Below are 15,194 nucleotides of genomic sequence, written 5' to 3' on the forward strand. Positions count from 1 at the left end.
CCTGTAAAGCAGTTTGGGATGTTTAACTGTGGGGGCGATTCTCCGCCCGCATTGTGCCCGCCGCACATCCCTCTATGCCAGGAGAATAGCAGGAGGGCTCCGAAACAGGGTTCGCACTGGGTGCCTAAAAGGAGGGTGATGCTCCCAGGTCGTGGCACTGGACACACTCTGCTCACGCCCTCTCTGGGTGTGAACCAGGCTAGCATATCATATATGCTCAGACCTGTTGAAGCATTTCCTGGCCTTCATCTGCCATCACGGTGCCAGGGGGCGTAATCTGAAAGGGGACTTGGCCACAAGGGCGATACATTTGGTGACCTAAAAAGGGAGTGGCGGGGTCTGTGCCAACTATTTGACTACTGGGGGGAGGGGGGGGGGGGGGGCTGATGCCGGATCGAAGTGGGGGGGGGGGGGGAATTGAAATGGGAATCACGCCAGAACAGTCAACGGGGGGTTCTCACAGGTTTCCCGCCCAAAATTACATTTAGGGCGGGATTCTCCATCTGTTCAGAGCAGTGGGATTCTCCAGTCCCGCTGCCGTGAATGGGAGGTTTACCTGAGCCCCAAATTCCCTGTCCTCATTAACAGCAAAAGCGGGACGGACTCGCAACAGAGAATCCCCGGCCTAAATAACTTTTTGGGAGAATTCCACCCGATGTTAGAGGTGCCGTATAAATGCAGGTGGTTCGCGTCGCCGTTGTTGTAAAGGATCAGGGAGAAATTCCAACTGAGGAAAACGGGATGAAACGGCTACAATTCTGACCCTGGTGTTGGGAATTCAGGCAATGGAATTGTTGCAACGCTCACATTCTTTTCAGCATTTCACTGTTATACCAGCAGCTACCACACAGTCCGGAACTGGCTAATCTCTGATATTAATGCAATAAAATCGCCACGGCCACTACATGGTTACACAGAACAAACAGGCAAAGCTACCGCATTCAATCCCTGAAATCGTGGCGAAAATCCCACATCCGTCTGTAATAAAATTGGAATTTAACCTCTCCCCACTCCAGAGCTCAGTGGCTCTGAAAATCACTTTCGCTACTTTACTGCCACCTCTTCGTCTCCATCCTCGATGCACAAGAAATACATTCTTCAAGGATCAGTAAGGGGGTTATTGCACCTAAATGACCCCCCCCCCCCCCCAACCCACCCCACAAAGTGAGCTTAGGCCAAACACATTTTACTTACGTCCGGCCTAATTTTACACCCCACTGAAGTAAGCCCAAAGCGGGTGTAGGACAGGCATCTATAACTAGAACCTGCCCTATTCCTGAAACCGCATACACCTAATTATCTTCAGGAACGCATTGGATAGTTAAATGCTGCAAACTCAGTTTCCCTCCTAAAAGCTGTGAAGCAAACGGACCCATTTTGAGAATATGCCAATGGCTGGGTACGAAATAAAATTCATGCCTTTCAACATGGGTGGCCGCTAAAAGGTTGCCATGCCAGCAGGCTAAACCAGGCAGAAATAAGAGAACTTGTTATTTTTCTACCCCAGGCAGTGACTCACACTGTGGTACGGGTCTACAGGATATTGGTTTCTGTCCAGCATCTCATTCATGTGGCCAGTTTTTCTGTAGCAACATTGATCGCAAACGCCAGTGAGCTTTTCAACCTGGAGAAGCATCTCAACCAAGCCCGATCTTATGTTCACCCAAAATCCAAGCACGTACTTGTTATGACCTTCTGGGGAGTTAAGGGAGTGTGCACCATCCGATTCCCATTAACTCATAACGAGTATGAACCCTCCCAGTAAATGGGGGCAGAGCTTCCTCCTTAACAGGGAAGGCTCCACAGGATAAAATCCCCAGTCTGGGTGCAGGTTAGGGAGGTTGACACTTTGGGCCTGGGAGCTAGTAGTCCACCTTAACAAATCTCTTTCTTTGTATCCTACTGTGCGTCCTATGGGTATTTCTCACCCGTTGGATTCTACAGAACTCTTCAGCGATAGTTAGTGATAAAGGACTGGGAGCAGATCATAACAAATAAGAACCACCAGTATCATACGGATCTGTATCAGATATATTTACCCCTCAGGCCCACCCCACCATTCGATACAATCATGGCTGATCTGCCTGAATTCCACATTCCCACCGTACCCCATGTCCCTTGATCCCCAGAGAGATTAAAAAATCTGCCTATCTCCAGTTTTAAATGTACCCATCGATGGAGCCTCCACAACCCTGTGTGGTAGGAAGTTCCAACTGTCCGCAACGCTCAAGTGAAGAAAGTGACGACTTTAAACTGGTCCAACATCAGACCAGTACTACAAACTCAGGACTAGTTAGCGTCTTTAAATACAGCGTTGACTACTCATTTACAATGATAAAAACGTCTCGCTATAATGACCGACCGGAACAGCGGCTGGAACTCTCCGGCTATTGAGATCCCCCCACCCACTACCTCGCCTCACCCCTCATTGTCAAACCCTCCTGAGTTCTGGTGGATTTGGACCCAGTTCGGCCCCCACCCGGCTGAAAGGGCTCACCGTTGCCTTCAACTCCACCCTCATCCCTCCACAACAGACCTTCAAGGTAAACCAACCTAGAACCGTGCTGGCTGGCTGGCTACCTTTACCAAAGGAGCAGCCAGCATGGCAAGCGGATCAATATCCTCACAATAAACAACATCATATTACAATGTGGCAAGAGAATTAGAGATAATGAAGACCAGTTTGGTCTCACTTTATTTCTTCATATCCTCTACTTAACATTGAATGTTTATTTTCCTGTAAATCAATCCAGCATTTCGCCTCCAAGACTCCATTATCGTATATTTTATATGTACAATTAACTGGGAAGAGGCGAGGCCATTGGAGGACAGCGCTACTATTTATGTGACTTCTCACCATACCTCTCAATCCCCAGAAACACATCAACTTGCTTCTTGAATCCACTTGTACCGTTTACTTCGCCTGCCTTCCCTGGTCATTTATTCCACTTGTCTGATACCCTGTGGACTGAACTCTTCCAGTTGGCTTCCTTTCTTGCTCCAGTATTGCTTTCCTCTATTGTTTGCAGTCAGGCACTACACATTGGGAGTTTGGTGCCAGATCCTTTGAAAATGTTCCGAAGCAAGACAACAACTACACTTTCTGGCTGATGGTCACTGAGCAACATTCTGAAATTCAGTCAATGGCTCAGTATTTTGTTCTCAAGCGAGCTTGCACAAGTTTATTTTAAAAACGTGGGAATCCTCACTCATTTCTCTAATCCGCCCCCCTCTGTTCTAAGGTTCCTGCACACCAAAATCACCAAGATACCCATTCTTGCACCACCAATGGTGACCTTTGTTCTCGGCAGGTTCTAAGGCCATGGGTGAACAACACTGTTGTGATCAGGGTGTCAGAGAAAAAAACAAAGCGAAGAGACAAAGAAACCGGCAATGGTTTTTATTTGCTCCCCATATTTGAGGAAGGATATACTTGCGGTGGAGGTGGTACGGGGAAGGTTCACTTGACTGGTCCCTGGGATGAGAGGTTGTCTCAATTGGGCCTTTCCTCTCTGGGGTTTAGAGGAACGAGCGGTGTGTATCATTGAAACATACCAGATTCTGAAGCAGATTAACAAGGTCGGCACTGAGACGTCGTGTCCCCTGGCTGGGGAATCTGAGTCTCAGGACAACGGTCAATCATTTAGGACTGAGATGAGGAGACATTTCTTCACTCAGAGGCTTGTGAATCAGTGGAATTCTCTAACTTGGATGGCTGGGGATGCCCAATTTTTCAATATATTTACGGTTGAGATAGACGGAGGTTTGGTCTTTCGGCGAATCAAGAGATAAGGGATGTGAGAGGGAGTGGAGGTCAGATCAACCAAGATTGTACTGAATGACAGAGCAGGCTCACAGGGCCATTTGTTCTATGTTCCTCCATTTATGTAAAGTTCTGAGCACGGTACTACTCCGATGATCTGTTTGGTCACTGCTCCAGTTGTTCATAACAATCGACTCATTAATTTAACAAAGAAAAAGGGACCAAGTTTCCACCAGTTCAGAGCAGAAGCCCGTTACACAGACACAAATAAGTGACCAAAAAGGTTAGGAGGGGTTATTGGGTTATGGGGTTAGAGTGGAAGTGAGGGCTTAAGTGGGTCGGTGCAGACTCGATGGGCCAAATGGCCTTCTTCTGCACTGTATGTTCTGTGTTATGTTAAAAGTGTTCATTTCCATTCCTAACAATTACCACCAATGGAGAATTCCATGGCCAACAATCCAGCTAAGTTACAGCCAATCATTGTGGGGCAGAGAGATTTAAATATCAGGACAAGACTAATTTAAACTGGTCCAACATCAGACCAGTACTACAAAACTCAGGACTAGCTAGCGTCTTAAAATACAGCGTTGACTACTCATTTACAACGATAAAACCGTCTCGCCATAATGACCGACAGAAACAGCGGCCGGAACTCTCCGGCTATTGAGATTTTCCCGCTGGCAGCACGCCCCAGCTCCAGGGTTTCCTGCCGGTGTCAGAATGGCGCACGGGTCTATGTGCTCGAGTCCCCAATCACAGCTGTGGGCATTTTTCAGCATGGAGCTGGGGCCTAGGAGTGGACTCAACAATTAACCCTCGGCAGTGAAAAGGGTGGAATGAGAGGACCGAATGGAGGTGGGGGGGGGGGGGGTTTGTGGGGGGGGGCAATTATGCTACAATGTTACCCCAATAAAAGTACAGGACAACGATTCTGCTCCTCGATGACCCATTTTTTTCAAAATTACAAACCTACCCTTTGGTGACTCACTTCTTTGCCTCTTGATTTCCAGACAATCACTATTGTTGTTGGGTGAACATACTCTCCTCTTTCCTAAAATGTCATCTGTGGGGGAAAACAAAGAGAGACCAAAGAATGAACATTATACTTTCTCTTAGACCACGATTTAATTTGATACGGACTTTGCCGTTTTGCAATGTTTGTTCATCAATAGTTTAAAAATTCATCACAAAATCTACTTGCTTTTCAAAATTTTTTTCGCTCTTCCTGCATTATCATTTGTCCGCTGTTGCAAATTTGTTTTTTTTCTCCCCTTTCCTCGGCTAATGAATCCCTGCGCCCTCGCGCCAGAGGTCTCTAAATCACTGAGGCTGAGAGAAACCGAAGCTCGCACAAAAACTGACCTTGTTTGCTATTTGTCTGGATAAAATACTTCAACACAGGCTGAACAACACGCACGCAGAATGGGGGCACCAGTCAGTCTTCACAAATAGCCCACGCTGCCAATTTTACCCACGCGTTCTCAAGATTGTTTTCAGAAGCTTCCATACTTATTTCCTTCCTCTATTCTGCTTCCTTTCCCCCCCCCTCCCCCCTTTCTCATGTTGCTAAGATCTCCTCTCGTTGTTCTAAAGCCCTTTGTGAGTCCCCGTTACTTTAGTTCTACCTTCGAGCTCCCCCTTCGAACCCCCAAGGTCCTCACTTTCCTCCCTCTGGGTTTTGTGGCAATGGATAATCCTTGCATCTGTGGCTCTCTCTCCCTCTCTCTCAACCTCGACGCCACTTTCTAATATACAATTACAGCATACACTGAACAGATTTAAAATCAATATGTCCCTAATATCGCTGGTGAGACTGAAAGCATGATGCTGCATACGAACAGGAAGCAGCAGAGTGTGCGCATTTCAAACAACAAATTTTCAGCTGTCAGGTGCTTATTAGGCAAACTGAGGAGTCAGCCACATACAGCAGCGTTCATTCCTCCTGACTGATGAATTCAGAATGCTACAGATCACTTATTAAATCCACACCAGCCCTTCTTGCTCGCCTTCAAAGTTAAGTGTTACAATCACTGGGAGAAAGAAAAGACACAGCAGCTTCGATCCCTGGCTTGTGCTGACTTAGCACCGAGCAGCTCAGTAGGCGGCATTGTAATTGTCCTCGAGCGCTCTTAGACCGAGGCCAGTGATGGCAGTGGTGGTACAAGGGGAGAAATAAATCTGCCAGGATTCCCATTAACCTTTGTTGGGAAGTGCGTTCGCTTTGGGGGCTTGGGCAAAGGCAGCGGAGAACCAGCCACGATGCCACACGTGGCCCAATAGCCTGCCGATGCTCACTGCCTCTGCCGACAAGCGGCAACCAACCACTTGGTTGCCAAAGGACCAAACACACACAATTCTGATGACTGCGATAACCCAGGAAACTCCGTGTACACTTAGCAAACGAACAAGTTCTTATCTCAAAACCAGAGAGGAGGGCAAAAAACTTGGCAGGAAAACATGTGCATGCATGCACACACAAACAGGCATGCACAAACATGTAGACGCAGAAATATATTGTCAAGAACAATTGGTTAAATAATAAAAGCTATATTCCCTACCTCCGATATCTTTCGAATTAAAAAAACCCCAGCACTGAAAAACCTTCAAAAATGAGAGAGAAATAATTTCTGAACTAAAATATGATTAACATTTACGCAACAGGACTTCACGACTGTAAGACTCTGGTAACATGAAGCGGGGACAATGCACTTTAATACGATTTGAAATATAAGATTAGCAAAGTGGCAAGAAAATGGATGTAACATCATTAAAAGCCGCAGACACGGGGTCAATTTAGTTATGTTTTTCCGACAATTTAGGAAATCAAAAGATGACTTTCAGGAACGGGGCTAGCCTCTGAATAGGATTCTAAATTTGAGCAATTCTTCACACTCACGAACATTTAAGAAATCTGCAGAGAAAAAATTATTCTTCCTCTCGCAAAAATAAAATCGCTTTGCGAGAGCAAATACTGTGAGAGGTTTTAATACTTTTAAAACGCTGCCATGCAAACGACAGAAAGAAACGAGCAGGGTTTTATCCAAGCCTAAATTTTCTGGATCTTAATTTCTGAGGAAAGGCTTCTCTTCCAACTGTAATTTATAGGTACCAAAAGTATACAACGGCTACGGTGAATTGTCCATAAATCTGAAATTCATACCAGGCCACATTGGTTTGCTATTGAATTAGAATGTTCAGCAGGAATAAACCCACACTCATTTTGCATATTCTTGTAATCAATGATATGAACAGATCGTTACTAATTGTGTTAACGGTGGGTTTTGTTTTGCATTGCCTGCTCTTTGATACCCCCTATCGAGAAATTGCTTTTCCCAGAATGGGGCTGTGCTCTTACTCTTCCACCTAATGTTTTATGATTGACGGACTTTTTGACAATCTGGGCAGTAATAGTCTCTCATAATAATAATCTTTATTAGTGTCACAAGTAGGCTTACATTAAGACTGCAATGAAGTTACTGTGAAAAGCCCCTAGTCGCTGCATTCCGGCGCCTGTTCGGGTACACTGAGAGAGAATTCGGAATGTCGAATTCGCCAAACAGGCACGTCTTTCGGGACTTATGGGAGGAAACCGCAGCGGCCGGAGGAAATCCACGCAGACACGGGGAGAACTCCGCACAGACATTGGCCCAAGCCAGGAATCGAACCCGGCATCCTGGAGCTGTGAAGCGACAGTGCTGACCACTGAGCTACCACCCGGGCACCCACTCAGGTGGTTAAATGGGTCCTATGTGGAAATTTGTTTGGACAGTTTTCACCGCAGTTCCAAAGGGCATAGCGTAGGATTAGGCTGACGGTGCGAGCAGTGGGGGGAACTGACTCCTCATGTACGCAAGGCGAGTCGGTGACTGGCAAACGTTTCTGCTGCTTGTTGTCCTGTTGTACAACACAGAGCCATGTTCTGAGAAGGTGGACAGAGTAAAGGGGCGGGGAAAGAAAGCAAGGAATTTGAAGGTAGAATTATGACGCTGGGATTTATTTCCCACTATATTCCAAGAGAAAGAACAGCAAAGATTTTACAATTTATAGTGGAACCTCCATTATCCAATAGCCCAATTACTCACCAAAATTATGACAGGAAAGAGTTCTGTGAGACTAACTCAATACAAAAGGTATTTCTGTCATTTATGCCCATACCTTTCCTTTAGTGCATAAAACTACCTCACATTTCTTTTGTTATTTGTGCTGATTTTTGTTTCCATTCCCGCACTCAGGTATAACATCAGCAATCAAGCCCTTGCACTTCCTCGCCAGTTTTTTAAAAATACAATTGGGAGGGGCGGGGGAAAAGGGGCGTGGTAACGGAGGTCCCACTGTTTGTTTAAGTAAGTGCCTCGTCGTGCTACAAGGCCCCTTGCAGAACCCCCTAACTTTAAGTAACTGAAGTGGCAAGACACGCACAAAATTCCACTTCCAAAATTCAATGTTTTGGCCCCATTCCCCAATGAGCTATTCCACATCATGAGCTCAAGAAGCTGAACTAAATGTGTCAAAAGGATTTAGCGACAGCAAGCGTGTGGCTTCTGATGTCACAAATGGAGAGCTCCATTTGACAGCGGACGAGCCGTATAAATAACTCTGCAGTAAAAACTTAAAAGCACCGTCTATAGTTTGAACATTTTTGTAAATTATGTTTTTAATATGGGGCCCATTAGGTGTCAAGAGTTTAACAAGTAGGCTTTTAGTCACTGAGCTCAGGGAGCCATTTTAACAGGGGCTGCCGAAGGAGTGGTAGACCCACATTATTAGGTGCACTGCAGGGAATTAGGCTGATAGATCCTGTTATGATGATATACTACTGCCATTATATCACTCGGGTAGTTCAGCACGTTGCAAGCCACTTGGGCCTTGGTGTACAAGTGTGATACAACTTTTATTTTCGATGGATTCCGCAGCAAGCTAGTTTAGCAGAATAATAAATAGCCTCCTTTTTTTTTCTCCCCAGTCGATTCCCAAGAATTCTGTTTCTCCCTGAAGTCCATTGGGTGGCCAGCCGTCCGCCAGCGCCTCACACGTGACACTCGACAAGGAACATCAGTAGGCTAGCTGACCACAAAGCAGTATCGGCTGTCAACCCCCAATCCCTGGCGCCTGATGTCCAGAGCTTCCCCGACAAGGGACTCACCAGACAGCGATCAGGAGCAGAGAACACTGGTTGATTATTTTTTTTTGATGCTGATATGGGGGCCCAGGCATTGGCAAAGCGCCAACCCAACAGAAACCAACTAATTCAGTACAGAAGAAAACATTTGCGGGTGATGGAAATCTGAAATAAAAACAGAAAATGCTGGAAATACTTAGCAGCCCAGGCGGCATCTGTGAAGAGAGGCAGGTTTAACGTTTCAGATCAGGCGACCTTTCAATCAGAACGATCAGAGACCTGAAACGTTAACTCTAGTGTCGTTGAAGAAATAGGGTTGCTGTCGAAGCTTTTCGTCTCACATTCATCAGGACAGATGCAGGAATACCAAATTTCAAAGGGAGCAACAATTTATAATGCACGACAAACGGGTGCTAATTGGTTAGCAAGTCAACGCTGATTGGTTGAGGCTTTGCCATGGGGGAGACATTAGAAACTATGGTTCCCCCACGCTTTTGCTGACATCAAAAAATGGTGCAATGCCCGGACATGGTCCTTTTCCTTGCAGAGGGCAGATCCCTGCGCTTGAATATAGCACGCATGACCAATTATCTTAAATTGGTTGTTAGTGTCATTCTTGGCACACTGGTTAACTCTGACTCTCTCTCCACAGATGCTGTCTGACATGCCGAGTATTTCCGGCATGTTTCTATTTTTAATTCCGCACGAACCTGTAATCAAACCCAGCATCGCCCTGGCCAGGGACCGTGCAGTCACCTGCTTGAGCCACCCAGCTCAAGACATAGCCTTACTATAAAGTTTGGCTGAATGTCAGCTTTCGCCATCCTTGTTGCTAGGGGCTGAGGTTCCAAAGCTGGTGAGAAAGATTCACGGGATTTTTGAGATAAGACCGTGCCAAATTGATATTAAAATAAGAATAAGCACACGCAAAACTGACACTCTAACACTTACCAACCATAGCAACTTGGAACTGGCAGCAGCAATTTCTGGAATTGGACCCATTTCCCTTACTAATTACCCTGGGGTACTAATTAAATGATAATGAATGAGAACACATTCATTAATTAGTCATTAATGAATGCCAGTGTGAGTTCAGTCTAAAGACACAAAAAAAAGTTGTATAATGTGCCACTTACTGAATTCCTTTAAGTTTCTTCCAGAGAAACCAATGCATTTCTGATAAGTTTATTCAGCAGGAGAGTGGAGCCCGGACAAGGGGAAACCTGCTGCTTCTGTGTCTGTCCCGGACCCCACACAGATAAACACAAACTTAGTTGTGTTCAAAAATGTTAAAGCACACACCCGTGCACAATGCTTCCCACTTCTCTTTATTCAGATCCAACGGCATCAAGAGGTTATAATTCTTCCTCTAACAAGGCTCTCAGTTCCACTCAGCAATATTATGGTGGTGCCAACAGTACGGTGTTCGATCCCTGTCCTCACTGAGGTAGACCCGGGGCCTGTATCAGATTTGGCTGCCGTGTTGCCAACCTTTCAGGATTGCCCTGGAGTCTTCAAGGAATTGAGAATTCATCTTCAGGACACAGGCGCAGGCAAGGACACAACCCTGAACTCCTTAGAGTAGTGTCCTAGGCCCAACCATCTTCAGCAACTTCATCAGTGACCTCCCTTCCATCATAAGGTCAGAAGTGGGGATGTTAGTTGATGGTTGCACAATGTTCAGCACCATTTGCGACGCCTCAGGAAATGAAGCAGTCCGTGTCCAAATGCAGCAAGACCTGGACAATATCAAGGCTTGGGCTGACGAGTGGCAAGTTACACATTCGCGCCACACAAGTGCCAGGCAATGACCAACCCTACAAGAGAGAATCTAACCGGGCAGCATGGTGGCGCAGTGGTTAGCGCTGATGCCTCATGGCGCCAAGGTCCCATGCTCGATCCTGGCTCTGGGTCATTGTCCGTGTGGAGTTTGCACATTCTCCCCGTGTTTGCGTCAGTTTCATCCCCACAACCCAAAGATGTGCAGGGTAGGTGGATAGGCCACGCTAAATTGCCCCTTAATTGGGAAAAATGAATTAGGTACTCTAAATTTTAAAAAAAGAGATTCTAACCACCGCCCCTTGACATTCAATGGCATTACCATCGCTGAATCCCCCACAATCAACATCATACCATTGATCAGAAACTGAACTGGATTAGCCATATTAATATTGTGGCTACCAGGACAAGTCAAAGGCTAGGAATCCTAAGGCAAGTAACTCACCTCCTGACTGTCCACCATCTACAAGGCACAAGTCAGGAGTGTAATGGAATACTCTCCACTGCCTGGATGAGTGCAGCTCCAACAACACTCAAGAAGTTCAACACCATCCAGGACAAAGCAGCCCCGCTTGATTGCTCCTCCTTCCACAAACATTCAAACCCTCCACCACCGACGAACAGTGGCAGCCACGTGTGCCATCTACAAGATGCACTGCAGTGACTCATCAGTGTTCCTTAGACAGCACCTTCCAAACCCATGACCACCATGTAGAAGAACAAGAGCAGGAGACACCTGAGAACCCCACCACCTGGAGATTTCCCTTCAAGTCACTCACTGCCCTGACTTGGAAATATCGCCGTTCCTTCACTGTCGCTGGGGCAACATCCTGGAACTCCCTCCCTAACAGCACTATGGGTGTACCTACACCTCAAGGATTGCAGCGGTTCAAGAAGGCAACTCACACCACCTTCTGAAGGGCAACTAGGGATGGGCAATAAATGCTGGCCTAACCAGCGATGCCCACAGCCCGTAAATGAATTTCAAAAAACAGGTGAAGAAATATCACAGGGACATTAGGAAAAGGGGGGTGTTTTCTGAAAAATAAATTGCTTCAAGCTCTTCTATTCATTTGTTAACAAAAACATCAAGAGATGTTCTCAAGGGCAACAAATGCTGGTCTCGCCAACAACACTCACATCCCATCAATGAACTAAAGATGGTTTGACTGGATGGGGTGATTGGAGCCATCATATGAGGAGGCCTCCAGGGATGCGCCCAAACAGAGTTGGTATCCCTATCCAGTTGCTCAGTCAGACACCCGGAGAGATTGCCATGGCAACAGGAATCGGGAAGGCAGGGAATTGGTGATGAGGGCATTCCCCACAGTTTTCCGAGTGCTGCCGTGTCGCATCCACCAGTAGGACGACTTCGGAATACAGCCCCACATTTTTCTATGATTAAAACCACCATGTAATTAAATCACTAGGAGAAAGGGACTTCCGGTGGCGGCTATGAAGGAACAAGTCGCACATTTGGTGGCTCCCGCTCGGGTTGGACTTTTGGACCTTTTCCCCCGATTTCCTACCGGACGTGAACTGTAAAATTGATGACAGAGGCAATTGTGTACTGAATTCCCACATTGGTGCATGGGGAGAAGGACTAAAGTGCTCATAAAGGCAGAAACAGAAAGACAGAGAAGGATTGGGCTGAAGCTGCAGCGGGAGACAGCATGGCGGAGGACTGGACCTCTGGGTTTGTCGACCCAGCGGTCAACGGAGCAGCTGATGCAAGTTATTCAGGAAGGCGAATCAGAAACAGGACTGCTTGGACCCGATAAAATAGTTGATTGAATGGCTGGAGCTTAGATTGGACACCCAGGATCGGGCGATCCAGGAGGTGGAGAAGGTGCTGGCTGAGCAGGAGAAACATCAAACTGCGGTGGAGTTGGAGGTGGGGATGCTGAGAGACCAGCAGAAGAAGCTCCTGGAGAAGGTGGAGGACCTAGAGAATAGGTCCCGCCGGCAGAACTTGAGAATAGTTGGGCTCCCGGAGGGGTCCGAGCGGACGCAGGGGCATACATCGCAGATCTGTTTGAGAAGCTACTGGGGGAGGGGCATTCTCCCGACCCTTGGAGGTGGACAGGGCTCACAGAGCACTCGCGAGGAAGCCACGAATGGGAAACCCCCCCCCCCCCCCCGAGGGCAATGATGGTGAGATTCCACAGGTACTTGGATATGGAGCACATTCTACAGTGGGCCAAGCAGACACGGAGCTGTAAGTGGGACAACAGCATCCTGCGGGTCTACTAAGACCCGAGTGTGGAGGTGGCCAGGAGAAGAGCAGGCTTCAACCAGATTAGGTCGATCCTTTTTAAGAAAAAGGTGAAGTATGGATGGTTATATCTGGCCCGTCTCTGGGTCACGCACGAGGAACAGCAGTTTTATTTCGAGTCGCCTGAGGATGCGCTGGACTTCATGAAAAGGAAAGGGCTGGTGGTGGACTGAGAACTTTTGAACTTTGCTGCAACGTTCATGTTTTTTTTTTCCATTTTGTTTCTCTGTTCTTTAAAAAAAAAGTTTTTTGTTTTGTGGAAGCTGTGATGCCTTTTGCATTGATTTGCGACCAGCAGCAGAGCTGAGAGAGTTAAGGGTCTCATTTCCACTGTTGGGGGATGGAGGTGTGCTTGTTTAGATTTTGGTGTTTTTCTGTCAGGCAATTGTGTGGGGATTGTTTGATGTTGGAGTATGTTTGTATGAGCAGGGGGGAGGGTGGGGAGGGAACAATAGGTGGGAAACTATCCGGCACCAAGGATGGGGGCCACCAAGCTAGTTGGTTCGCTAGTTCACGGAAGCGCAGTGGGGGAGTGTGCATATATTCAGTTTATCAAAGGGGTTGGGTTACAGAGTGTGTGACTGGCGGGGGGGGGGGGTAAATGTTCTGCTGACGAGGGAGGGACTTGAGCTAAGGGACATAGGAGGTCGGGGGCTGCCTGGGGATGGACAGGTGGAGGTGCGGAGCATGGGCTGCAGGCGGGCCCAATAAAGGGGATGGCTGATCGGCGAAGGGAGGGGGGCAATGAGCCCCCCAACTAGGCTGATCACCTGGAATGTTCGAGGATTAAATGGGCCGGTCAAGAGGGCACGCGTGTTCACGCATCTTAGGGGGCTGAAGGCGGATGTGGTAATGTTGCAGGAGACGCACCTTAGAGTAACTGACCAGATTAGATTGAGGAAAGGCTGGGTCAGTCAGGTCTTTCACTCGGGACTGGATTCAAAGACTAGAGGGGTCGCGATCCTGATCAATAGCGGGTGGTGTTTGAGGCGGGTAGAATAGTTTTGGATGTGGGAGGTCGGTACATTATGGTCAGTGGGAAACTGGAGGGGGTGCAGGTGGTATTAGTAAATGTGCAGGCGCCAAATTGGGATGAGGTGGAGTTTATAAAGAGGATGCTGGGGGGGGGGGTTTGGGCAGCCGAGGGTGAAGGAGTTCTCATTCTACTCACAAGTGCATAAAGTCAACTCCCGGATCGATTTCTTCCATTTTGAGCAGGGCCTTACTGGCAGGGGTGGTGGACACGGGGTACTCGGCGATCACAATCACAGACCATGCTCCGCACTGGGTTGACCTGCGCCAGTAACCAGCGCCCGCACTGGAGGTTAGATGTGGGACTTTTGGCTGACGAAGGGGTGTGCAAGCGGCTGAGGAAATGTAATCAGAACTACCTGCAGGCCAACGACACAGGGGAAATTTCAGCAGCGGTGTCTGGGAAACACTGAAGGCGGTGGTCAGAGGGGAGCTGATTTCGATACGGGCCCATAGGGAGAAGGTGGGCAGGGCAGAGACGGACCGACTGATAAAGGAGATACTACAGATCGATAGGAGGTATGCGGAGACCCCAGAGGCAGGGCTTTTAAGGGAATGGCGGAGGCTACAGGCGGAGTTCAGCTTGTTAACCACAGGGAGGGCGGTGGAGCCGCTGAGAAAGGCAAGGGGGGCGATCTGTGAGCATGGAGAGAAGGCCAACAGAATGCTTGCACAGCGGCTCAGAAAGAGGGAGGCAGCCAGGGAGATAGGGACAGTAAATGACGGAGATGGTAACCTGGTTGGAGATTCAGTGGGGGTGAATAAGGCATTTAGGGATTTCTGCAGTAGGCTGTATCGGTCGGAACCTCCTACGGGCCTGGAGAGGATGAGGCACTTCTTGGGAAGGGCTGAATTTCCCAAAGGTGGACGGGCAGCTGCTAGAAGGGCTGGGGGCCCCGATCGGGTTGGAAGAGATAGTGGAGGGTCTGAAGGCCATGCAGTCGGGTAAAGCCCCGGGGCCGCAGTGGAGTTTTCCTTGCCCCCGTCAAAACAAACCTTCTACAGAAAGAGAAGTGTAAACACTAAATTGAGATTAGCCGGGGGAAGCGTTAACAAGCTGGCAGATGACCAGCACAAAATATTTTATCAACCTCCATTTGGCCACTTTTCAAAGCACAGCCGATAAATATTCGCTGACGTTTCCCCCAAAAATGCACAACGAATAATTTAATGGCTTGCAACCTGTGCCTGGATCCACCTTTGATCAAGCTGGGTTTTTATCCTGC

The 15,194-nt window shown here is 47.7% G+C and overlaps 1 protein-coding gene across 5 annotated transcripts in view; it reads right to left on the reverse strand.

Moving 5' to 3' along the window:
• samd11 (sterile alpha motif domain containing 11) overlaps positions 1 to 15,194 on the reverse strand; it is a 287,378-nt gene that overhangs the window by 102,046 nt on the left and 170,138 nt on the right. For 4 of the 5 annotated variants that reach the window (XM_038773648.1, XM_038773651.1, XM_038773652.1 and 1 more), the window contains one exon: positions 4,737 to 4,826. In XM_038773648.1, coding sequence (XP_038629576.1) covers positions 4,737 to 4,826 — 90 coding nt within the window. The remainder of the gene's footprint in view (positions 1 to 4,736; positions 4,827 to 15,194) is intronic. The other variant, XM_038773650.1, reaches the window with a different exon arrangement.

Source organism: Scyliorhinus canicula, chromosome 16 (genome assembly GCF_902713615.1).
Source record: "Scyliorhinus canicula chromosome 16, sScyCan1.1, whole genome shotgun sequence".
Taxonomy (NCBI): domain Eukaryota; kingdom Metazoa; phylum Chordata; class Chondrichthyes; order Carcharhiniformes; family Scyliorhinidae; genus Scyliorhinus; species Scyliorhinus canicula.